Source organism: Euleptes europaea, chromosome 7, assembly GCF_029931775.1.
Source record: "Euleptes europaea isolate rEulEur1 chromosome 7, rEulEur1.hap1, whole genome shotgun sequence".
Lineage (NCBI taxonomy): Eukaryota > Metazoa > Chordata > Lepidosauria > Squamata > Sphaerodactylidae > Euleptes > Euleptes europaea.
Genome location: NC_079318.1, coordinates 81,644,741 through 81,670,552, shown reverse-complemented (window position 1 = coordinate 81,670,552; position 25,812 = coordinate 81,644,741). Strand labels below are relative to the sequence as shown.

Genomic DNA, 25,812 nt, shown 5'->3' with positions numbered 1-25,812 from the left:
TCCCCTGCGCATCGTATGGTTGTGGGGAGCATCTATAACCAGCCCCCTCCCTGACTTGTGTGGTTCCCAACAGAAGACATAAACAGCAGCGCCAAGGCCCGGAAGGAGAAGAAGAGAAGGAACTGGAGCACAGAAGATTCCTCCAGCCACCCTGGAATCTGTGGCATATATGGAACAGACACTCAGGGTGGAGAGAAAGGGGAACGCGCCACATTCCCGTCAGGGTTCCAGAGAGCCAAACATACATTTTTGGGGGAGCTATTGTCTTTCCAGTGCAAGAAGCACCCTGCAATGAGGTGTGGTCCGATGGCTGCAAATTCTGGGTTCAAGTCCCTCCTCCGACGTGGATTCACTAGGGAGCCTTGGGGGAAAAGCTGCTGTCACCTCACAGGGAGACTGTGTGGGAAACCACGCCCCAGGTTTTTAAAGGGCTTAATAAAGACGCTCGCTGCCTGCAACTGAGAAAAAGAGTGGTGTGCCTATTAAATAAAAGCTGTAAATAAAAAAACGTTTTAAATGAAAACTTTAAATAAACACTTTCATAAAGGGAATAAGGGTTGTAGTTTATTCCGCAGTTGATTGTGTGGGTTATCTTGTTTGTACTGCATAGTTTTCTACATTTTGTCATCCAGTTGTTGCATTGTTTATCCTGTTGCATGGTTTTTTTCCAATTCTGTAATCTGCCTTGAGTTGCAGCGAGAGAGGTGGGCTTTAAATAAAGTAAATAAAAATAAATCACTTCCACCTATCAAGACCTGAACAGCCAGCATGGGCTCTTTATTTTAGGGCAGCTGACCCTGTGCCCCTATTGCTCTCCTTGAACCAAAGGGCTATGCCGCCTTCTAGAAACAAATGAGATCTTTGGCGGGAGCTCAGCCTTTCACAGCTGTGGCTCCATCTCTAAGGGGAACCTTCATTTGATGGTTTCTGGGAGGAGATGCAAAGTTGGTTTCTTCAAAAGAGCATCCCAATAAACTGAGCCAGCGTGGTGTAGTGGTTAAGAGCGGTGGTTTGGAGCAGTAGAGTCTGATCTGAAGAAACGGGTTTGATTCCCCACTCTTCCACATGAGCGGCAGAGGCTAATCTGGTGAACTGGATTTGTTTCCCCACTCCTACACATGAAGCCAGCTGGGTGACCTTGGGCTAGTCACAGCTCTCTCAGCCCCACCTACCTCACAGGGTGTCTGTTGTGGGGAGGGGAAGGTGATTGTAAGCCGGTTTGATACTTCCTTAAGTAGTAGAGAAAGTCACCATATAAAAACCAACTCTTCTTATGTTTGCAAGGCCTGAGGCTGTTGCGGCTGCACTGGTGAACTTCTGGTCCAGTGAAATAGCTATTGGGTTGGTTAAGTGGTGGTGGTGATTTTTTAAAAAAACTACTATTGTTTTAACTTGCTGTGACTGATGGGCATCTTCTGTAAGCTGTCTTGGACCCTTTGGAGTAGAAAAGAGCAAGAGTCCAGGAGCGCCTTAAAGAGTAACAAAATTTCTGGCAGGATATGAGCTTTTGTGAGTCACAGCTCACTCCTTCAGACACTTTGGAGGAAAGGCAGGATATAAACACAGGAGTCTAGAGTCAAGCAAGCAAGATGGGGGAACTGTTTTGCTGGGGAAGGTAGCCTAGCACCGTCCTAGCCATGATTGCTGAACGAGCAGTAGAACGGCCATCGTGGTAACTAAGACCCACCAGTTTTTCTTTACTTTTGCAGTCAAGTCACAGCTGACTTATGGCGACCCTGAAGGGTTTTTAAGGCAAGAGATGTTTAGAGGTGGTTTGCTATTGCCATCCTCTGTTTCACGACGCTGGCATTTCTTAGAGGTCTCCCATCCAAGACAGGGTCCTTGGAGGTATTCCTTGGAGAGGTTTGATTCTTCCTTAAGTGGTAGAGAAAGTTGGCATATAAAAACCAACTCTTCTTCTTCTATTACAAACAGTTGGAGAGGCCCTGCTTATAATTTTCTGTGGGGAACAACCTGGTAGAGTTGAGAAGCACAGCAAAGTTTCCTTGGTGATGGCTCCGGCCCTACAAAAACAGCCACCCAACGAGATTTGCCTAAGGTCAGCTCCGCAACATTTTGGGGCCAGCTGGTAGCCGTCGCTCTTTGATTCAGTATTTGCAGGGTGATTTCATTTTATGAATGGCGGTTTCATTTATTTTATAACCTGCCAAACTCTTGCTGAATTGGGAGGGCAGTTTAAAAAATGAGACGAGCATGCGGCTAATTATGAATCGTGCCTTCTTCACCGCTGATCGCACACGGGGACGAAGAGCTGGGACAGATGACTGGCGTATTATTAGGCGCAGGAGATGCGAATGAGATTGATAATAGTCACTGGACCAGTTCAAAGCATTGTACGAGGCCCATTCCACACTCTGGCTGTTCTCTGCAGCCCTGTTGTGACATTAGTTGCATCTGGAATGACAACTGGGAATCCACACACACCATTTTGGATACTGATCCATTTTCATAGCTCTGGGCCAGCCTGTCAGCCCTTGGCCCCTCCCATGGCTACATCGGAAGCATCGACTTGCACAATGAACATTTGATTTGGGTCTGGGTGCCGTAGCACCGGCTCCGAAGTGAAGAGGCGTTTGAGGGCCAGAAAGGCGGCTTGGCATTGCTCAGTCCATAGGATCTTTGCGGAGGGTAAGGCAGCCGAGCTTACTTTTCCTTTAGTTTTCAGCAGGTCCGTAATGGGTAGAGCCACTTGGGCGAAGTTAGGGATGAATCCCCGATAGAAGTTTGCAAATCCCAGAAATTGCTGTACTTGCTTACGGTTGGTGGGGGGAGTCCAATCGAGGACGGCTTGGACTTTGGCGGGGTCCATGCGAAGACCTTGGTGGGAGATGATGTATCCCAAAAACGTGAGTTTGCTTTGGTGAAATTCACACTTAGCTAGTTTAGCGAACAGTTGATGGTTACGCAGGCGTTGTAGAACTTCTCTGACCAGAGTCACATGCTCGTCCATAGTTTTCGAATAAATGAGAATGTCATCTAAGTAGACCACCACCCCACGATATAGAAGGTCATGTAGGATTTCATTGATGAGTTGCATGAAGACCCCCGGGGCCCCTTTTAATCCGAACGGCATTACAAGGAATTCATACATTCCGAAACAGCTAGAGAAGGCAGTGAGGTGTTCATCTCCTTCGCGGATACGGACTCGGTAGTAGGCTTCCACCAAGTCTAATTTAGAGAACACACGGCCTTCCTGTAATTGTCCCAAAATATCCGATATTAATGGGATAGGATAGGCGTTGGTTTGGGTAACCGCATTGAGCTTTCTGAAGTCAATGCACAGGCGAAGGTCGCCCTCTTTTTTCCGGACGAAAAACGCGGGGGCCGAGTTTGGGGCATTCGAAGGGCGAATGAACCCTCTGGCGAGGTTTTTGTCCAAAAAGTCCCGGAGGACAGTGCGCTCGGAAGCGCTCATAGGGTAAATCTTACTTTTGGTTAATGTGCAGTCCTTTACTACTTCAATCGCACAGTCTGAGGCCCGGTGGGGGGGTAAGGCATCACATTCCTTAAGGTCGAAGACATCTTCAAAGTCCCGGTATACAGCGGGTAGAGCCGGTGGTACTGGGGCAGTAGAGGTTAACGCTGGAACGGGCGGAAATGGCAGAGCAAAGTTTTGCCGATGCTGGTCGCAGGTGGGACTAGCGAAAGAAATAGTGTCTGTTTCCCAATCAATACTGGGACTATGTCCTTTAATCCAGTTAATTCCCAAGACCACTTCAAATCGGATAGGGGCTATAGTGAAGTCTATTTGTTCCCAGTGGGAACCAATTCCCATTGCCACCCCTATGGTGCGATGATCCACTGGACCCCCCTGGAATTGGCTCCCGTCCATTTGAGCAAATTGGACGGGGGCGGGTAAAGCCTCTGAGTCGGCTCTGAGGGCAGCAAACGTGGCTTCGCTTATGAGAGTGCGACAGCAACCGGAGTCAATTAGTGCTTTGACGGGGATTTGTGGACCTCCGTTAAGTTGTTGTAAAACTGCATCTACGTAGACGGTGGAGTCCACTTCTTTGATTTTGGTAGGAGCATTCGGTTTGATAGGAAGATCCTGAGAGGTCTGTGGAGATGCTCCATTCACCACAGACCGGAGCCGTTTTTTGACAAGTCGAGGGGAGATTCCAGGTTTAAGGCTGGAGAAATCCAAGGGTTTTCCTCATCCGAAGAGGGAAAGCTGTCCCCCAATGGGGCACTTGTAATCCGAGACCCGGCGGGGTCGTTGGAAGCAGGCAGGGAGGCTGGGTCCCCGGCATGGAGTGCAGAGGGTGTGGGCCTTCCCGGAGCTGCGCTGCGGGTGGCCGCGGTGCCTCTGCGTGGTGGACGACCTCGGGCGCGGGTTGTCGTGCTGGGACGAAATAATTCCTGGCGGCGTGGGCACACGGCTGCAAAGTGGCCCATTTCTCCGCATGTAAGACAGGCACCCCTCTGAAATCGGACTTCACGTTCCTGGAGCGGACGTGGGGGATTTCGTGGGACGAGCAGTGGTGCTTTGGGTTGAGGCTTTTGGGTGCCCTTCTCCTTGTGCTTTTGACGGACGAGAGAAATAAAGCGGCGGCGGCTTTCCACTTCCTCGGCTAATAGGATCCAGCCTTCGAGGGTATCGGGATCGCCCCGCATGTAAGACCAGTTCAGAATGTCAGGATGCAAGGCTTCCCTGAAATGATGGATTAGGGTGGTCTCGGGCCAACCTACAATTTTACTTGCCAGTCGCTGAAATTCATCGGCAAATTCCCGAACTGTAGCAGAGCCTTGTTTTAATTGTAACAGTTCCGTTTTGGCTCTTTCTCCCAGGAAGGGGTCCTCAAACCTCCTTCTCAGGGCAGTCATGAAGTTGTTGAGGGAACGAATCGCACGAGAGCGGGTGTCAAACTGGAGGACCATCCAGTCAGCCGCTTTGCCTGTCAGGAGGGAAGCTACGTACCGCACCCGGCTATCTTCCGTGGGGAAAAGTTGACCTTGTTCTCGCATATAACTGTCCACTTGATGCAAGAAACAAGGCAAAGTCTCAAGAGATCCGTCATACGTAGTCCTCAATTTGAGTTGCTTCCAAGGGCCGGGCGCGGGCTGACCCGGTTGCACGGGTGGTCCGGGCGGAGGAGCAACAGGAGCTCCAGGAGGCAAGGGTGGAGCAGGCACATTAGCAGGTGGTTGCACGGGTGGTCGGAGCGGAGGAGCAACAGGAGCTCCAGGAGGTAAGGGTGGAGCAGGCACATTAGCGGGTGGTTGTACGGGTACCGCCTGACCCGGTATCGGAACGGGCTGTCTCTGAGCTATCAGGGTTTGTTGTAATTGCCTGTTCTCGTGAAGCATAAGTTCCATTACTTCTTGGAGTTGATCCACACGGTCGGAGAGCTCCCGATTCTGGGCTCGTAAAAGATGAACCTCCTCACTTGGGCCCCCAGTAAGATGAGGCTTACTGGTTCGGAAGCTCGTGGCCCATTGAGAGCTATCCCCATATAAATCCTCGTCTTCAGACTCATCTGAGTCTCGACGTCGGTCAGCCAAACGGCGTGCGCGTTGGGTCGTACGCGACGGGACAAACGCCGGGGAAAAGGTGAGACCTGATAGTCCCAGTACATAGTCCTTGGGGCGCGTGTCCACGTTCGCCTGATTCCTTGCTGCAGCCGCCCTGGCTGCTTCCGCCGCCTCTCTCTCTCTTGCGACCCTAGCCGCTTCGGCGGCTTGCTGATCCGCAAGAACTTTGGCGTTCTCAAGTCTTAGGGCAGCCTCTGCCGTAATGCGCGGCAAAAGTTCTGTCTCGAGGAGCAAGAGTATGGGGTCAGGTTCCCCGCCCAGCAGAGGTTGTACTCGAACCGCCAGTGCGGATGCCTCGGCTCCAAACGTCGGGGTCAAAACTTGAGCCAAGGTGGCTACCGGGGTGTCCTTTGTACATTCCACAAGGAGAAGAGCGGTGCTAATAGCGACTCGCTTGGCCTCAGCCTGGCAGCTGGCCGCATCCGGGATCAGGGAAAAACCCTCCGGTGGGGCTCCCGCCATGGTAGAAAGAGTTTGTCGAGAAATAAGATTATCCAGAAGTCCAGTTAATATTTGTAAATCCTCAGTCGCCAATCGGGCATCGTCCAGTAATTGATCCAAGTCCTGAAGATCTAAACGAGCATCAGTATCCTCCGATGTTAACATCCAGAGACGTCCTGTAAGAGATTGCCACTGCGCGTGTACCAGTCCCCTCAAGCGGCAAACCTCTCGGTTCGTCCGGAAAAGTTCAGCAATTAAGTCCTGTAACAGAGTAGGGTCCTCTAAGAAGGGCTCCAGGGTAGTAGATCACTTGGAGAGCTGCACAGCTCCCATCCAAGTGGCAGGCGAACCCCCCTGGGCTCCAGCCTGGCTAGGAGAACGGAGAAGATGTGAGATAGCTGTCATAATGTCAGCCCTTGGCCCACAGAACCAGAAATCACCACAAAGTCGTATAGAGTCCAAACAGGTGGATTTTACTGATCAAATAGGCATACAGTGCAAACGAATAAAATGACAGCTATGAAAGGCTCACTAGCTGGGAGATATTATAAGGCAGGAAAGGCGGGAGATTACACGCAGGAATACAGTTTCCCAGGAGCTGAGTTCCCAGGCTTAGGCTTAGGCATGCGACCTTGGGGGGCAGACAATACAGCACAGAGACAGAGGCAATAACGAAACCGAGATAGCAGCCTGACACAGCCTACAAAAGTGTGGGTTGGGGGGGGGGTCACGGTTCTGCCCCTTCCCTCTCGCAGATGACAACGAGTATCTACTTCTGGACCTTCCCTTGCGCCGACAAGACACCCCACAGCCGGTGCTGCCCCCATAATGGCCATCTTTTCTGAGACATTACAAAATAATATCTCAGCCAGCGCCAATTCTTTGTCATTAAAGTGCCAACTCGATACAACGTTGCGGTGCCAATTCCGACACACAAATGCGAGGGTGGCGGGCAGTTGGTGCACAGCTTGGGAGCTGGTGGAGGGAGTCCCAATGAATGGGAAGGAGCTGACCATTAGCCAGGATGCATGGGGGAGGAGGGGAGGAATGCCTCTTGGCACCCCCCTGCAGCCACACCAGAGCAACCGGGTGTTGTGGAGTAATAGTGCAAAGACTGCCCACCAGTGCTAAGGTTATGCTGGCATTCCTGCAAACTGGGAGAAGAAGAGTTGGTTTTTATATGCCGACTTTCTCTACCACTTCAGGGAGACTCAAACCGGCTTACAATCACTGTCCCTTCCCCTCACCACAACAGATACCCTGTGAGGTAGGTGGGGCTGAAAGAGCTGTGACTAGTTCAAGGTCACCCAGCTGGCTTCATGTGTAGGAGAGGGGAAACAAATCCAGTTCACCAGATTATCCTCCGCCGCTCATGTGGAGGAGTGGGGAATCAAACCCGGTTCTCCAGATCAGAGTCCACCGCTCCAAACCACCGCTCTTAACCACTACACCACGCTGGATCTCCATGCTGGAAGTATATTGCAAAAAGGGGGGGGGAAGGAGGGGGGAAGGCAACTCGAGAAGAAAACATCGGATTTTTCGCAATGTCGTGCAGAGGCTCCCCATAACAGATAAGGATTGACTGACGGCACTTGCACCCCGGTGGCCCAACACACACATGAACACATGAAGCTGCCTTATACTGAATCAGACCCTCGGTCCATCAAAGTCAGTATTGTCTACTCTGACCGGCAGCAGCTCTCCAGGGTCTCAGGTAAAGAGGTCTTTCACATCACCTACTGGTCTAGTCCCTTTAACTGGAGATGCCGGGGATTGGACCTGGGACCTTCTGCATGTGGAGCAGATGCTCTACCACTGAGCCACAGCCCCTTCCCAAGTCATAGTCATGAGTCACAGCCCCTCCGTGATCTGACAGTGCTAGTTTTTGAGTCTCACAGAACCCTTCATCCGATGGGCATGCCAGGAGCCTGATGAAGAGCTCTATGAAGTTCATTGTTAGGCTTTTCCTTATTGAAGGAGTCCCAGAAAACTAGTTTTTATTGGCCAAGTGTATTTCTTCCTGAAAGAGGGACGCGAATGCCTTAAATAAACAAATAAGCAAACAAATGTTAGGGGATCTGCCATTGGTTCCCCATTGGTGTCCCTGTCCGCTTTAAAAAAAAAAGTTTTAATATTTTAATGTGATTTCATTATATCAGAATATGTTGGCAGCTGGTGCGGCAATTGTATTTTATAGTATTTTGTAAAGTGCCCTTAGTGCCAGTTGATGTGGGGTGAATGGGGGCTTATAGAAATAAAACTTCAGGAAAACATTTGAAGCCAAGCTTAGATCCCCTCCCCTCCCCAGCTTCACTGAGATCTGCTTGAATTGGACAAGCAAGGAGCTGAAGCAGGGCAAGGCAGGTCTTGCTGGGTCCCTGGCACAAGCACACGCACACACACACACACCAAATCCTGTGACTACAATCTTAACAGAAGCAGCTTGGGTCCCATCTCTCCTGAATTTTGAAGTAGCCGGGAAATTTGCTTTGTGCCAGAACTCTTTCGAATGCATTTCTAGTGTAGGGGAGCAAACGTCGCTCTTCTTTGCCTATTTTTATCCTGACAACGACCCTGTGAGGAAGGTTAGTCTGAGAGAAAAAGTGCCTAACCCACGGTTGCCCAGCAGGCTTTGCATTAGAGTTGGGATTCAGAGCAAATCCTGACCCAACAAACTTAGCCATCACACCACACCACTGATTCTCTAACATTATGCTCTGTTCCATGTCTGCTTGGCTTGATCCTTCTCTAATGTCTGAGCAGTGGCTGGCAGGGGAGAAAAGGACACGGCTTGACAAATCAGGGGGTGGGGTGGGTGGCCCAGGGGGCTATGCCGGGGTTAAAAAGCGACAGCCCAGAAAACATGTCTTGTCTCCTTGGCAGGAGCCTGTAACTTCACTAGAAGGATGGGATGGCAAAGCAGGTGAAAACAACCTGCATTCCCCCAGGAAGGTGCCCACTGCTCATTTGCATATGCTAATTCATTCAAACCCTATGGACCCTTAAAACTACCCCCTTGGTTATCATCACTTGAAAGCAGCTGGTTTTCAAGCAAGCCCAAATGCAAAGGGCTCCCCAGGCAGGAAACAACAGGGCATGCCGATGATGTGTATTGGGGCTCCAACTTGTTCCTGGCCCACTTTGACCGCCCTTATGGCCAGTGGAAAACTATGAAATCCATACCCCTTTATATAAAAATTATTTTTAAAAAAGCAAACTGCGAAGATGAAGAAGAACAAGAACAAAAAGCAGAAGAAGCAGAAAAAGAAGAAAAAGATGAAGAGTTGGTTTTTATATGCCGACTTTCTCTACCACTTAAGGAAGAATCAAACCGACTTACAATCACCTTCCCTTCCCCCTCCCCACAACAGACACCCTGTGAGGTCGGTGGGGCTGAGAGAGCTCTAAGAGAGCTGTGACTAGCCCAAGGTCACCCAGCTGGCTTCATGTATAGGAGTGGGGAAATAAACCCGGTTCACCAGATTAGAGTCTACTGCTCATGTGGAGGAGTGGGGAATCAAACCTGGTTCTCCAGATTAGAGTCCACTGCTCCAAAACACCGCTCTTAAACCACTGCACCATGCTGGCTCCCTGGATGTGGAATGCATGGAGAATCTGGGGAGGCCAAGGTGGTGTGACTTCAAATGAAAGCCACAACAAGTCTTGAAGGGTTCTGCTTGTGGAGTACAAGACCCAGGAAACGGGCCAGCAGCGGAAGGAGTGATGGCTTCATCCATTCATTTGTCGTCTCCTCCTCCTCCTCCTAGGAGCTCAGGACAACGTGCATGGCTCCCCCCCTTCCCCATGTCCTGTTTTGGTGCATGAGGCCTTGGAGGGGATGCTCTAACGCAAGATCTTGGAGGGGATGCTCTAACGGAATGCTATTTATTTGGTACCCAAATTGATCACTTTTCATACATGTCTGCTTTTGATTTACAACAGACACAGAAGAGCATTTCCTGCCATCCGCGGAAATACAGCAGAAGTGCAGAGTGTGGTTTTGAGGCATCTAATCCAGCGTTTTGAGAAACGTGTTTTGAAAATAAAGGAATCCAAGTTTCTAGTCCTTCTGAGGTTACAGAGGCAAAATATGGTGAAATTTCAAGGGGGGGATGGAGCCCTTGAGTCCTGTAGAGTCCTTGGCTCTCCATTTACCATGCCTAGCAAAGGTAAAAGAATTCTGCAAATGAAGCACATTTTTTGCTCAATGGTAATTCAGACTTGCTAGAGAGCCCAGCTTGTCTGCGGGCACAATTTAGGTTCTAGAGCCGTGGTGGCGAACCTATGGCACGCGTGCCAGATCGGGCACTCACAGCCCTCTCTGTGGGCACGCGCGCCATTGCCCCAGCACAGAGTTCTGCTCTGCAAATGTGGGGAGAGCGCAGGCGACTTGTCCCGGCTGCTGTAGGAGAAAGGAGAGAGGTTCCTGTCTGTCTGCCCTTCCCACTCTTAAAGGGCCTGCTGAACAAGCAGCTCTCCTCCCACCCCACCACACCCCTTCTAGCTCTCTTCTCCCCTGCTTGGGCAGCAAACGCGGGGAGAGCGCAGGTGACTTGTCCCGGCTTCAGCAGGAGAGAGAGGTTCCTGTCTGTCTGCCCTTCCCACACTTAAAGGGCCCACTGAACAGGCTGCAGCAGGAGAAAGGAGAGAGGCAAAAAGGCAATCTCAAATCCCTGGGTTGCTCTTGGGGCGCACGCTGCTCCTGTTTGCATTCTTGCTCCTGTTTGCATTCTTGCAAATTCTGGCTCTCTTCTCCCCTGCTTGGGCAGCAAACGCGGGGAGAGCACAGGTGACTTGTCCCGGCTTCAGCAGGAGAGAGAGGTTCCTGTCTGCCTGCCCTTCCCATTCAAAATGGTCCACTGAACAAGCAGCTCTCCTCCCATCCCACCTCACCCCTTCTGGCTCTTTTCTCCCCTGCTTGGGCGGCAAACGTGGGGAGAGTGCAGGCGACTTGTCCAGGCTGAAAGGAAAAAGGAGAGAGGCAAAAAGGCAATCTCAAATCCCTGGGTTGCTCTTGGGGCGCACGCTGCTCCTGTTTGCATTCTTGCCTAATGACTCTCACTGTTAACCAGGCCACTGAGCCTGGTGCCTTCCCCGCACCTTTTTTAAAAGTGGTGATTTTCATCTCATCCACACACAGCCCAAGTTTGGTTTTTGAAATGCATGTGATAGGAGTGTGCAAGAGGGTTTGCTCTGACCCATAAGGACGCCTCCTTGGCCCAAAAACTGTGTAATGTTGGTTTTTATATCTGTTTAGTGTTGGTTGGCACCAGCTCCCTCTGTGTCCCCTTCCCCTTCAGGGTCCCCCTTGCCACTAACCTGAGTGATGCTGTCGCGCATGGTAGGAGAACGGCCGCGCCGCGTTGTGGTCGTGGCCATAGTGGTGGTGGTCTCCATGATGGTGGTGGACATGTCCGCCAGCAGGGTGGTGGCCGTGGTCTCCGTGGTCATGACAGATGGCACCTCGCCCACCAGCCGCAGGTTCCCCTCCACTTTCACGTTGGGGTCGCTCTCGGCAGCCAGGGACAACACCTTGAGCCCATTGTAGTAGAGGCCCGAGATCTGGCCCTGGAAGGGCCGACCTTGGTCCCGGCCTCCGATCTTGATGGCGGCCTGGCTGTTGAATATCGTCAGCTGGCGACCTGTTGGGGGAGAGGGAGAGGGAAGGGAAGCCGCGGAGAAGAAGGGAGTGGAGGGCAAACAGAAAAAGAAGGTGGCAAAGGTGAATTGGGGGCTCGGTGGGCAGGGAAGCTCAGTATAAAGAAGACAAGCGGTGCAAAGTCCAACTGGCTGGATTTCAGGGCTCAGGAAGGCAGATGGTCCCCACCCACCCATTCTGCTTTCTATAACCCTCCTAGCCACTTTACCACATTTTTTGTCCTTCATTTCTTCCAGTGATTCAGTTCCCCATCCTTCCCTCCTCCCCTTACCCTGAGAGGCATTTCCATCCTTTCTTCCTCATCCATCTATCCAGCTTTGCTCCCTTCTTGCTGCATTTGATTGCCTGGGAACGAACGGCCTTCACTCACAAAGCCATCCAGTAAGAAGGAGCAGGACAGGAGGGGGATGCCCTTGGGATGAAAGGCACCATCAGCCCAGGTCAGGGCCATGCCCACTATGCTAGTGGGGCAAAAGAACCGATATTCACCCGCTCACTGGAACTGGGTTGGGGGGAGGGGGTGCGCTTGCGACAATTCAGGAGGCCGGAATCAATTGAATGCAATCTAGACTTTCTACATTCTTATCTAATCTATTTTATTCTATCCTTATTCCAGCTAGATAAGGGAAGAAAAGAGGGAGACAGATCTAAAAGACAGAGCATTTTTAGCCCATCTGTCTTTTTAACTTATATTTCTTTGCGTGTCTTTCTACTCATCCATCATGGCAACCAGTTCATTTTGCAATCCTTCTCCCTGCTCTCTCGACAAAGTGCCCATCTTAAAGACACCCCACCACCACCTTGTGTTTTCCAACCAGTTGGCCCACTCTGGGATTCGCCTTCATGTACCCTGCACAGGACGAAGAGTGAGTGAGAACGGAGAAGGTCTATAGGCCAGTGGCTGACAGAGAAATAGTCGAGGAGGTCTTTGGTGCTGTCTGGTTATGCCAAACGCCCTCTCTCTCCGCCCTCTTCAGGGAGGTTCTTAAACCCTGGGAGGACAGTGGCAGCTGGACTGTCCCCCGTCCCACAAAGACAGGCCTGTTCTATGCGTGAGCTGCAGGTCTGTGCTTTACCCTGTTCTCCCCCCACCCACCCCCAATCCATCTAGGCAGGCTACTCTGGACGTTCCGTTGTCCATGGCAGGACAACTCCAAGGATGCTTGGATGGTGAGCCAGGTAAGATCTATTGAAGTATGGCCAAGAAACCCACACAGAGGACAGATATTGACTCATCTGCTGATTTAGGAACGGTGTAGGGCGTTTCGTAAAAGTGCTTAGTCCCATCAGCGTGCATGTGTGTGTGTGTGTGTATGAAGAGCCTGGTAGGTAATGCCGGGAGTTGGGCCTCGTCAGAAGAGGTGTGTGTCTTGCTGCAACATCAGATGTGGCCTGTGGAGGGGGGTTCTAAAGGAAAGTAGGAAAGAGGGGACAAGGGGAGGAATATGTGAATGGGTGAGATACAGTGGGGTTAGGTGTGCTGAGGTTGAAACTGAAGGAGCCAACACTCTGAAGGAAGTAACAGAAAGTGCGGGTGGAAAAGCTCCAGGTGGAGATAAATTGTTGTGTGTGTGAGAGAGATTGTGTGTGTGAGCAAGCAACACTATAGGGGGGGGGGGACAGAAAACATGGTAAACCCAAAATGTGTAGGCAAGTCAGACGCCTGCCAAGTTAAGGCAGCAAAAATGCTCAGCGGATTGCAGGCTGGTGGTGCAGTCTTAAGCAGGTCTACTCAGAATCCCAGTCAGGACTATTTGAGGGGAGGGGGCTGACACCCAGGCTAGTCACTGACAAAGGGTTGAAGCATACCTAGGGTTGCCAACCTCCAGGTACTAGCTGGAGATCTCCTGCTATTACAACTGATCTCCAGCCAATAGAGATCAGTTCCCCTGGAGAAAATGGCCACTTTGGCAATTGGACTCTATGGCATTGAAATCCCTCCCCTCCCCAAACCCCACCCTCCTCAGGCCCCACCCCAAAAACCTCCCGCCGGTAGTGAAGAGGGACTTGGCAACCTTAAGCGTACCTTACATGGGATGTCTGTGATATAGGCCTTTGCAATGGATTTTAATATTTTAAAAAGCACCCTGGGTTGTTTGTGTATGTGCCATCTGGAATGGGTATAGGAGGAGGGTCTGGTTAAACTTCCACCCCTTTGGCATTTTGTGCGTGTGACAGAAATCAGTTCTCCCCCTAAGCTGCTACTAGGCCCAATAGTAAATGGGGGGAAAAGAGAGGCACCTCTATTGACAGCCTAATAGTGGGTCAAGGAGGCTGATTTCTACTACTACTAGGGTTGCCAGGTTCCTCTTTGCCACCAGCGGGAAGTTTTTGGGGAGGATCCTGAGGAGGGTGGGGCTTGGGAAGAGACTTCAATGCCATAGAGCCCAATGGCCAAAGCGGCCAGTTTCTCCAGGTGAACTGATCTCTATCAGCTGGAGATCAGTCGTAATAGCAGGAGATCTCCAGCTAGTATCTGGAGGTTTCCAACCCTAACTACTACCGAATTGTGCAGAGGGGAGGGGGAAAGATTCCCCTCCCCTGCATGGCAGCTGTGATGAAACCAGGGGAATGGCCACGTAGCAAAACAAAGCAGAAATCCAGGGGCACCTTAAGGACTAACAGCTTTTATTCCAGCATCTGCTTTGCATGCAGATGGTCCTGGGTTTAATCTCCAGGTTCGCAGATTACGTGAAAGACCCTCGCTGGGATCCTGGAGAGAGCCAGTGCTAGTCAGAGGAGACAACACTGGCCTTGACAGATCAAAAGTATAACTCAATGTGAGGCAGCTTTGTGTGTTCAAGGAGCTTCCCTTTGCATTGCTGGGCCAAAGAAAGAGAGTATCGTCCAAGCAACCTGTAGGTTTAGCCCAACGGAGCAAACGTCAACTCCAAGGATGTCATTTCACTTCAGGAATATGGCGTGTGTAGAGGAAAGGGGCTACCCCCCATCTGAATTGTGACCTCCAGTAGTTGCAAGTTCTGAAGGAAAGATGTGCTGGAAATTTGATAATGGATCTCCCAGAGTCTCACCTAGTGTGGCTTTACGTATCTGCAAAGCCATTTCCCCTCCTGAGAAAGACTTGCTTGAACTGTGTTGGGTGTGAATTATCCTTGTTTTGTCTACCAGCCTGAGGCTAGGGTTGCCAGCCTCCATGTACTAGCTGGAGATCTCCCGCTATTACAACTAACCTCCAGCCAATAGATCAGTTTGCCTGGAGAAAATGGCCACTTTGGCAATTGGACTCTATGGCATTGAAGTCCTTCCCCTCCCCGAACCCCGCCCTCCTCAGGATCAGCCCCAAAAACCTCCTGCTGGTGGCGAAGAGGGACCTAGCAAACCTACGTGGGGGTGTTATGTGGGTCTGTAGAAGGAGGCAGAGTGTGGGGTGGGGTAAGTGGGTTTTTGGAAGGTCCTGGGGCCAAATTAGGGGGAAATAGGGGCACTTTGTGATTGGGTCGTGTGGCTTGCCCCCCTTAGAGGGGGCTAAATGGGTTGCGGAAGGCAGGGGATCGGGGCCCTTTCCCACATGGGAAGTGGGTGAGGCCTAGCCGGCCAAGGGAGAAGCGCCTGGCACGGTTGTCTCCCCCCCCCCCGCCACTTCCAGGGGCTGCTCATTAGTGGCTTCCCCAGCCAGCTGCGAAGCTTCAAACACTGCCAGCATCAACCTGGGAGAGCCCCCCCCCTCCCGCCTCGCTCACTCTTCGTTCAACAGCTTCATGGATTTAAAAAAAAAAAAAAAAACAGAGAAAGAGATGGAGAAATGTTAAAGGGAACGTCTGTTGCAACCAAAAAAAGCGTCTCCAGATGGAGCCGACTGAACCTTCCTAATCTGTTATTTAAAAAAAAAAAAAACAAGGAAAAAAAACCACACCAAAAACAGAACCCTGGCTTTAAAATAAACAGCTCTGGGTTTTTGTTGTTGTTGTTATTGAGAAGTTTGAAAATTGATATTTTTAACCCTCTTGAGTCTCTCTTCTTCTTTTTTTGCCCCTCCTGCCTTCATTTAGAAAACACGATTATTTCTGTTTAATTTCGCTGTTGGTTCAGGGTTAAAGGAACAGGCCCAAAATACTCAGATTCCTGCTAGCGTTTCCCAACTTCCCTTATCTCTCCCAACCTGACCATGGAATTCCCCCCCTTCTCTTTTGGTTTATAGCCTTAATTAGTTTTTGTTCTCAGTAGCCAGTGTCCCTCCTCTGATTTAATGTCATTTCCCCCCTGTTGTCACATTTATTCCCCACCTCGAGGTTTGGCGGCGTGTGAAAATGCACCAGCATGCATGCCTCGACCACGTGTGCGTGTGAATGCTGCAGCTCTCCCTGCATGGGGGCCTGCAGAGAGATTCTATAAAAGCATAATATGCCTGGGAGCAAGGAACTACCAGTCTACCATTCACGTTGCTAAAATCCTGCAATTCAACTGCAAACAAAAGGTGTGTGCACATGGTACATGAGAGACAGTGTCTGTGTGCGTGTGTGTGAGAGAGAGAGGAGAGAGAAAACAGGACTTGCGCCAAATGAAACATCTGTGGCAGCCAAGACGGCTTAGCAACCTCCTGGGAGGCATAATTCAGAAGCAAATCCGCCCGAGTAGCTGATATCCCCGATGTGTCTGTGTGCCTCCCTTCCCCCGTTACTCATTATCATCATTCAGGCAGGTTGGACCAGGCAGAAACCCATCCCATGGTGTAGTGGTTAAGAACGGTGATTTGGAGTGGTGGAGTCTGATTTGGAGAACCAGGTTTGATTCCCCTCTCCTCCACATGAGCGGCGGAGGCTAATCTGGTGAACTGGATTTGTTTCCCCACTCCTACACACGAAGCCAGCTGGGTGACCTTGGGCAAGTTACAGCTCTGTTAGAGCTCTCTCAGCCCCACCTACCTCACAAAGTGCCTGTTGTGGGGAGGGGAAGGGAAGGTGATTGTAAACTGGTTTGAGTCTCCCTTAAGTGGTAGAGAAAGTTGGCATATAAAAACCAACTCTTCTTCTTCTTCTTCATTCTTGCTGCTAGGCAGGCCAGCCCTGCGAAGTTGGGCAGCACAGCCCAGAAGAAACCTACGCGGTGGCAGGGCTGGAAAAAAGCAGAACAAATGTGGGGCCGCTGGAGATGCTATGCGGCAGGCAGAAACGTGCGGATGTGAGAGAGACAGGCTCGGACTTGGTCTCAGCCCAGGCTTGGCCTGGAGTTTAATTAAAAGAAGGTGTCTCTGAACATGAACAGAGTATTTTTTGGTCTCCCCTCACTGGGCAACAACTAGCACCCATAAGAGCTAGAAGGGATTCCAGGTAAGCGTGATGGGCCTTCTCTTTTTAGAGATGTATCAACTCCTCCTTACCCCTGCCAGACTCCCAACGTCTTCTTCCAGCACTTATGTCTAGTAAATGCTTCCGGCAGAGGCTGGGTAACTTTGACGGGGAAGGATTTGGCAAAAGTTACTTTCCCCAGAACAGGAAGCCTGAGTCCTGAATCGAAGGGAGAAGGGGGGAAAGGAGATGGGAACCTTGCCAGCTGAGTCTAAGCCTACCAGTGGGTTTGGGGCACTAGTATGTTTACTTTGCACGCTCAGAGTCTAAACTCTGGCACTGCTTCTGTGCTCAAAAGCCCTTAAAATCAGGAACAACTGTCGATGCCCACTGGTAGACACAGCAGCTGTAAAGTGAAGTAATCAAGAGCATGAGTAATAATACAGGTTCAAATACGGCTTTGTTCCCTTAAGCCGAGCTAGATGAAGAGTTATTTATTATCTGTTCTAGAGAGGCAAATTTACTGTATCTGGTAATAGCTCTCTCTCTCTCTCTCTCTCTCTCTGTACAGATGGAAAGACCTTGCCTTTATTGGTAGAAAGATGTTGTCTTTGTTAGTGCATTGTTTTTAGTGCTGGGCATTAAAAAACACAAAACAAACCAGCCCCCAATGTAACAGCCTATGTGGGTGGTCATAAGCAAGCCTGTCTCAGCAACAGCCTTCTCTGCCCTCTTTATCCAATCCTTGCAAGTGTATTAAGTCCGAGGCAGCTCTTGGCATACCGAGGCTCTTTCCCTCTCCACCCCCCAAAAAAGCTGGCAAAGAAAGAACTGCGGGAGTCGGGAGCGTTGCAGCAAGAGAAGAGCAGTCTTTGCATGCTAAAATCACTCTTCGGGTGGATCTTCCAATGCTGTCAGTGAAGTATTTTGCTTTGAAATCAGACAGGAACCAGGAGTAACTCTAGTCCAATTCTACCTTCACTTTGCTGCTGCAAATATATGGAAGATGGGTTTTTGTTGCCAGGATCCAATTCTGCTTGTCACGCTCCCCTTTGGAGGATTCATGCCTCCAAGTGCGCTCGTACAAACTGGGAGCCAACTGCGATTAGATTTGCAGCTGCTGTCCTCACAAAGCCTCCTCGCCCAGCACTGACTCTTCCTAAATATAATATTTCTTCACCATCATCTGCTCTTGGTTAGATAGAGGAGAAGCGTTTGCACTTTCTTGTGATCTCTGCAAAGCACAGCTTACAGGACCCATGCCATTAGGTGAAAAATCTCAAGTTTGAGAAAAAAAATTGTCTTCTATTCCTCCAGCTGACTGAGTGTTCGAATACCTCTAGGAACAGGAAAACCCCAACACGAATGGCCCAGGCTAGGCTGATCTTGGATGCTAAGCAGGGCTGGCCTGGTCAGTACTTGGATGGGAGACCACCAAGAAAGCCCAGGGTTGCAATGAAGACAGGCAATGGCAAACCGCCTCTGTTCATTCCTTGTGTTGAAAAACCTTCAGGGTTTCCATAAATCGGCACCGGGAACAGGAAAATTGGATAAAGTAAGCTCATGGCTGATAGAAACCTTAAGATTTGGGGGAGGGAGACCCTTGGGTCCAGCATTTTCTAACGGATTTTGGTCTAGGGAAAAAGGCCACTACAAAATAATTATAGGGGTTCCATTGGAGACAGAGAAACCCATCCCTTCTAGCTTCTTGGTCAGCCCTCTATTTCACCTGCAGCAGGACAAGCAGAATTCTTCTGCAGCTCTGCTTTGCGGCAACCAGGGCACGTCAGAGCCGTCTGATGTCATAGTTTCCTTCTAAGGAGCCCCTGGGAAGAGTCAGTAGGCGCTACGGATTCTACTGGATGTCTATCTGTCTCCTGCCAATTCTGCGCTACAATTCTTAGGGAAGGGGGGAAACGCGGTTGTTAAACCGGCTGATATTTTAAAAGTAACTTTGTCCTGAACTTTGCCTGTTGCAGTCATGGAGGCTGTAAGCGCAAATGGACATCTGTAAACATTGTTCTCAAACATACCGAGAAGCAGAGTCCAAAATGGTTCACTCAGGTGTGTATGCGAGTGTGTGTGTGTGTGGGGGGCAGGGCTTAAGGGAAGAATGCGGCCCGTTGAGCTGTGCAGAATTCTTCTTTTGTAAAGTAATACGATAACAGAATTTCCTGCTCTCTTTTCAAGATCTGCATGAAGCCTGACAATTTGCCTTAGAAGGCAGCCTGAATACATAAATCCCACTGCCCCTCACAGCATCTGCCCCAGTGCTATTTGCAAAAACATGTGTTCTGGTATTTTTGTGTATGTGTGCATGTGTGTGCGAGACAGTGTGTGGAGGAAGAGGGTGTGGCTTCACCAACATCCATTGTAACACACGAAAATGTATCAAATGATGCGCTTTCCCCCCAGCAAGCTCCACAGTAGTCAAATAGGATCATTTCTCGCCCCAGGTTTTCTGTTACCTTCATCGCCCTCCTTTCTGATGATTTTTCTTCCCTTCTGTTTTTTTAAAAAACTCATTAAAAGTCCCTTTAACTGGTTTTTGTTTTCATTTTTGTTGTTGTTGTTTAAACCATCAAGTTATAGACATTAAAAGATACATTTAGATGCTTATCCCCTTTAGAAAAGCAAAGCCAACTAACTATTATTAAGACATTTGGAATTTATAGGTTAAAAAAACTGTTTAGCACTTGGTTTGAGTTAAAAAAAGTTATTAACTGGTTAAATTAAGATTTAAAACGATCTTTTCTTCCTTTTTTTCCCTTTTTTTTTTGTTACGGTTGTGCTTCCCCACTGAGTTTAAAGTGTTAAAGGTGCAGCGCTCGCCCCGAAAATGTAAGGAACAAGTCCTTAAAGAAAAGGAAGAAAAAAACAAAGACAGTTTGCAAAGCTGGTGAGAAGAGGCGCAGCCAAAATTGGTGTACATCATCCCAACTGGGTGCATACAGGAGGAGAGGAATTAAGTATTCTGACCCAGAAGCGAGATGGGCTCAGAAGCCATGGCTGGGCTCACCTGGGCCAAGTCTCACTTTGTTCCACGAGCAGTGGCTTGTAGGAGGAGAAGAATACGGCTCGACAAATTGGGGTGGGCGGCACAGGGGGCTAAGCCAGGGTTAGCAAGTGACAGCACAAAAAGCCTGCGTCGCCCGCCCCCCCGCCCCCGCCCCCCCCGGCTGGAGTCAATAACCTGAGTGGAAAGATAGGTTGGCAGAGCAGGTGAAAACAAGAACTGCAACTCTCCCAGAAAGGTGCCCACTTAGAATTAGATGCTAATCCTTTCAAACCCTATGCACACTGAAAACTACTCACTAGCTATTGTTTGATATCTGCTATTGTAACTACCCCCAAGGGAGGGAAAGCTCAATAGAAGGGGCTGTGGCTCAGTGGTAGAGCATCTGCTTGACATGCAGAAGGTCCCAGGTTCAATCCCTGGCATCTCCAGTTAAAGGGACTAGGCAAGTAGGTGATGTGAAAGACCTCTGCCTGAGACCCCGGAGAGCCGCTGTTGGTCTGAGTAGACAATAAGGACTTTGATGGACCAAGGGTCTGATTCAGTATAAGGCAGCTCTGTGTGTTCATGTGTTCAACAGTAGCAATCAGGGAGACTGAAAGACCCAGAAGCAAGAGCCCCTACCCCCCTCTGTGCCCTTTGGGGGTGGCAGCTCCCTTTACCCAGCATAGAAAGGTCTTGGGACTCTGGCTAAGGGGAAAGTAGGTGAGGTAACCTGAGGATTGACCAGGTGTGTGTTTCAGGCTCCTACTTCTGGGAAGTGCTCTGAGCCCAAGAGAAAACTCTGTTTTGTGAGGGCAGGGAAGGGGAGGAAAGAGAAGAAGCAGAGTGCCTAAGCACGGAGTGGTAGAAAAGGGCAAGAGTCCAGTAGCACCTTAAAGACTAACAAAAATATTTTCTGGTAGGGTATGAGCTTTCGTGAGCCACAGCTCACTTCTTCAGAAAGCTCATACCCTACCAGAAAATATTTTTGTTAGTCTTTAAGGTGCTACTGGACTCTTGCCCTTTTCTACTACTGCAGACAGACTAACACGGCTACCCACTGTGAATTAAGCACGGAGTGAAAGGCACACACAGTCGTCGTGAAAGGCACAGGGTTGCTGCTGGACCATGTCTTTCCCCTTTTTCTGGGAGCATTTAGTATAACATGACACGCACCACAACACCCTTGTGCCGTGCATTTCCCTGCCCCCCTCCCGTCACTGCCAAAAGCTAAAGACAGGAGGTGGGAAAACACACAGCACAATTATGTCACATCGGACACTGTGTTAACGTTCCACGCTGTTCAGAGACAGGAGGAGAAGGCAAGCTATCTGGTTGCGCTCAGCTGAGCCACCTGTTTTCGGGGGCTGTGACAGCTCCGTCCCTGAAAAGGGGATGGAATGATTTTAAAAAGGACAGAGCAACTCTGAGCATGTGCACAGTAACCCACAACCAGTGCTGGCACATCAAGGGAAGAGATGCAAGGGAAGGTCTTCCGAGCAGAAGAAATGTGCCCCAGAGAATTCTCCACAGCCAAGAGTGCCTCCCAGAGCCAACGCAACGAGCAGGAGACAAGTCCCAGGTGTCTCCCTCCCAGCAGCTCACCTAGCTCAGATCCCTCCTCCTTACTCGACCCCTACTCTCCCGCAACTGCCGTTCTCTCTGACTTGGCCCTCTTAAATGTGCATGGCTCATATGTGGTCACAAGTGCCACAAAGCAGATATGCAATGGCATCGCATCCCTCTGTACTGAGATGTGCTGCAGTTCGCACAAATCAGAAATCTGTACGCAGCCCAGCAAGTTCCCTCTTTTGACATGATCAGAGGCAGCAGAAAGCAAATGTATTCATCCAGGGTGGGGTGAGGCGGACAGGAAGGGAAGGACGTCTCCTTTGCAGCTTAGCCACAGCCAAGCCTCTTATTTCCAACAAGTTCTCACCATCTTCATTCACCAGCCTTGAACTGTCACCCTGCATGAAATGTTCTGCCAGGGGGGGAAGGAGAGAGGGGAGGGGTCAAGGGGGCTCGAAGGAGAGAGAGCACCGCACCTTTAAACCTTTTTTTTGCTCGCTCGTTAATTAACCGGAATTAATTATTGTTAATTACCTTTGTCGAGTAGCCACTCATCTACTACTCGACCGAGCCGATACGGAATTCTCTGTCTAGCAATCGCCAGGCGTTCATTATCACTGTTCCCTTCAAAGAGTTTAGAGAGAGATTTGTACATGGTTAAAAGAAAACGAAAAAAGAAAATAGAGAGAGACACATACGCCATCTGGAAGGTCAAAGGTCAGAGGTTAGCATGTTTAGAGAGGTCAGTCTAAGCTCAGGCAAATAGCAGCTTAAGCCCTGATCAAAAATTAGCTGTTAGGTCTCCGTTAGAAGTTTTTTTGGGGGGAGGAGGAAGAGCAGGGGTCAGTTTGGGGTTTGGTTTGGGATTTAGTGGTTTTAGCCAGCAATGGTCAAAGCTCTAGTTACACGGTTTAGTCAGGTTTAAGTGTTAAAATGAGCAGATGGAGGTTAGAGGGGTTTATGCTGCATTGGGGAGGTAGAAAAGCTCCTTCCCCAACGCATTTTTAAAATTAAATTCACTTTATTAGCCGACTTTAATCGCTACTCACAAAAGGGGGGAAAGCAACATCAGACAGTCACAAACTTTGCAAAAGCTTCCTTTGCAAACCTCTCCAGAGGTCTTCTCATGCCCTGACCCTGGTTCCCCAATCAAACCCCACCCCATTCCCTTCAACCCCCCCACCACCACCATGATCAAAAGAGTCAGCCCACACATTTGCCCAGCATTTGTATCTGAAAATGGGCACAACCACTTTAGTTATTTGTCAAACCATGAAAAGAAGCAGAAAATTGGGCGGCCACCAGCAGGCAAGTTGGTGTTCCGGATGTTGGCCCGGCTGGGTTGGCCACATGGCAGGGACTTTGGAGACCACAAACTGGTGGGGCTCCAGGTTCCTGCAGGGGGCTGGCCCTCGGAACAGTGTCTTTACTTTGCCCGCTTATTATCGGGCATTTGGCAGGTAGGGTTGGAACCACATACAACGTGCTGGCATTCCCCGCATCTGTAATTCAAGTGACAATCTGCAGCGGCTGATTCCCGTTAAACAAAGTCTCCCAAGCTTTCTTAACAACATTCTTGAATAATTCCACATTACAAATTCAAACGACTCAAACCTTGCTTACCTACCTGTCATGGCTCCCCTCCAAGGAGCTCTGAGAGCCACAAAGGGTTTCCAACAGAAAATTGTCAATGTTGATTCCCACACAACAATTGCCAGAGGTCTTTGAAGGAAGCCACAGAATTGCTAGCGTAGAGTAGTGGTTAAGAGTGTTAGACCAGGATTTGGGAGAACTAGGTTTGAGCCCCCAACTCTGCCACAGAAGCCTGCTGGGAGACCTTGGTCCAATCCTAGATTCTCAGCCTAACCTACACTCACAGGGCTGTTGTAGCAGGGATAAAATGGACAGAGGGATAATGATCTGTCAGCCACGTTGGGTGCCCATTGGGGAGAAAAGCAGGAAATGTATAAATAAAACTGGTTTCCAAACCAATTCAAACATGCCATGTAAATGTGCCTTAAAGCATGCCAAAGAAGCTGTCTTGATAAAAAGGACATTAAGTCGTTTCTGAGATAAAAATGCAGGGCTCCCTTTTGTTCACGGGAATTAAAGAGGGTTTATTGCAGGAACCCGACGAGGCTGGCTGGATTCCGCTGTTCTGCTGTCTTAAATTAGGCAGGAGCAGTCTGGGGATTGAGAGTTCGAGGAGCCTCCAGCAGCTAGGAGACCCGATTGCTGCCGAGCCTCTAATCCTGAAAAGGAACTGGTGGGGGAAAGCATCCTTGCCTTTTGACAGGGCTGGGAGAGGACCTGGAGAGCTTGGCTCCCGCTTCCCATAGCCCCCAAACACAGACCCACACGGCTGCTGCCAGGGCTTGGAAATCTACCAACCACTTACTGGAACACCTGATTCAATCACAAAACAGGGAAGGGCTGAGGGTGCAGACGGCCTTTCTCTCACTACTGTGGAATGACAAGCACTCCTCGCTCATTAGGGACGGTGCATGTGCGTCGGGGTGAGCCGGACTCCTCTTGTATGGCAAAAGGTGCCGAGTTCAGCCTTCTGATTATCTTTGCGTGTGCAAGAGAACAGAGACCAAGAGAAGGAAAGGCGGCTTTGCCCAGCGCTGGGCGGGAAATTAATTAGTCGCCAGTGAGTGTGGCTGAGACTGCAGGATCAGAACAACCAAGCCAAGGTGGTCAGTGGCTGGCGACAAAGGGAAGCTGATGGCCTCTTGCTCCATGGAGGCTCCGGAACGTGCTTATGTTGCAAACACCCGCAGCTGTGGTGAGCGACAAGCCAAATCCTGCTCCTCCTATGTCCCAGGATGGGAAAAGTGTACGTGAGCTTAGGTGCTTATCCAAAGAAGAAGAAGAATTGGTTTTTATATGCCAACTTTCTCTACTGCTTAAGAATCAAACCAGATTACAATCACCTTCCCTTCCTCTACCCACAAGAGACACCCTGTGGGGTAGGTGGGGCTGAGAGAGCTCTAAGAGAACTAGCCCAAGTTCACCCAGCTAGCTTCATGTGGAGTAGTGGGGAAACCAACCCGATTCACCAGATTAGAGTCTGCCGCTAGTGTGGAGGAGTGGGGAATCAAACCTGGTTCTCCAGATTAGAGTCCACTGCTCCAAACCACCACTCTTAACCACTACACCATGCTGGCCCCCAAACCCAGGAACCACAAGGGGAGCTCAGGGGTTATCCCCTCACCACAGCCCTTCCCCGCTCCCCATCTTCGCTTCTTGCTCCGTGCCGAGATCCAGGCCCTAATTAGAGGTGGCCAGGGACTTTGCATGCTCTCATTAGCTTCCATATTAACGAGGCGATTAACATCTTTAATTAAAAATACGCCATCCTCAGAAAGTGACCTGAGTCTCTAATCAGGATCCGGCTTGGGAAAGATGCCTGGTGAATGGCGTCTGCATTTCTGGCTTGACTGTCTGCCAGAGACATGCCTGGTCTTTCTATTCAAAATTACATGCATCTCCTGGGAAAGACAGCAAGAAAAAATAAGAAGGGAGGGACAGTCATTGCATTCCTCCTGGATGCCGCTTCCTCCTAGGTATACATTTGGTGGAGCAATGCGATGCAAAGTCGGCATAAAAGATCTTGCGATATATAAAAGAAGGTTAAATTATGCGATCTTTCTTTTTTCTTTTTATAGTGAAATAATTAAGCATACTTTCAAGATGGCAAATAAAAACACAGATGCCAACTTGCTCAAAGGCTCAGGGAGGGCAGCAGGCTACACAGGATGGCGTTAAAGCCCTTTAGGCATCGAAAACTGTTTCAACAACTTAAAGGAAGATGACTTAAGAGGGGTTTTTGTGCAATACATTTGAGGAGCTGCAGTTTATCTGAGCAGTGAAGGCCTGAAATGTTGGTGGGGGACCCGTAAAAGTCCACAGCTGTTCTTGGTGGTTCCTGGGGAGAAGGCGCTGGACTGGGGAGGGGGAGCCATCTGAACGGCATTCTCCCTGCCTAAACGGAAAACTAAACGGAAAAATTGTTTTCTACTGAGGTAACGCCATTTTTCTTCATTATCATGTCTAATATGCTATGTTTATTCAGATTTCTGTAATCTTAGTCCTAGTACATTTCTCATGTCTCCTTGTATTGATTGTTATCGTTATCGACCAACACTGTGCTTCTTCGATGTCTCTTCGCATGAACTGTTATCGACTTACACTAGCCCTGTTCACACATGACAGTGAATGCACATGCATCCTGCATGTACATCTGTTTGTAAGAAAACGCCAACGCGAGTTCACTTTGCAAATGAAACCAGGGACCACTACTTGGATAAAGATGTGGTTTCAACCACACATTAAGCTGT

The 25,812-nt window shown here is 49.7% G+C and overlaps 1 protein-coding gene and 2 non-coding genes across 13 annotated transcripts in view; 1 reads left to right on the top strand and 2 right to left on the bottom strand.

Moving 5' to 3' along the window:
* The window catches only part of NRXN2 (neurexin 2), a 393,602-nt gene that overhangs the window by 34,311 nt on the left and 333,479 nt on the right, over window positions 1-25,812 (bottom strand). For 6 of the 11 annotated variants that reach the window (XM_056852311.1, XM_056852313.1, XM_056852314.1 and 3 more), the window contains 2 exons: window positions 22,004-22,093; window positions 11,314-11,636 (listed from right to left, as the gene is read on the bottom strand). In XM_056852311.1, the coding sequence (XP_056708289.1) occupies window positions 11,314-11,636; window positions 22,004-22,093 (413 nt within the window). The remainder of the gene's footprint in view (window positions 1-11,313; window positions 11,637-22,003; window positions 22,094-25,812) is intronic. The other 5 variants (XM_056852316.1, XM_056852312.1, XM_056852317.1 and 2 more) reach the window with 1 other exon arrangement.
* TRNAV-CAC (transfer RNA valine (anticodon CAC)) lies at window positions 7,753-7,824 on the bottom strand. The gene has a single exon. It is a non-coding gene; the product is annotated as a tRNA-Val (tRNA).
* Window positions 20,275-20,346, top strand: TRNAV-GAC (transfer RNA valine (anticodon GAC)). Its single transcript has one exon. It is a non-coding gene; the product is annotated as a tRNA-Val (tRNA).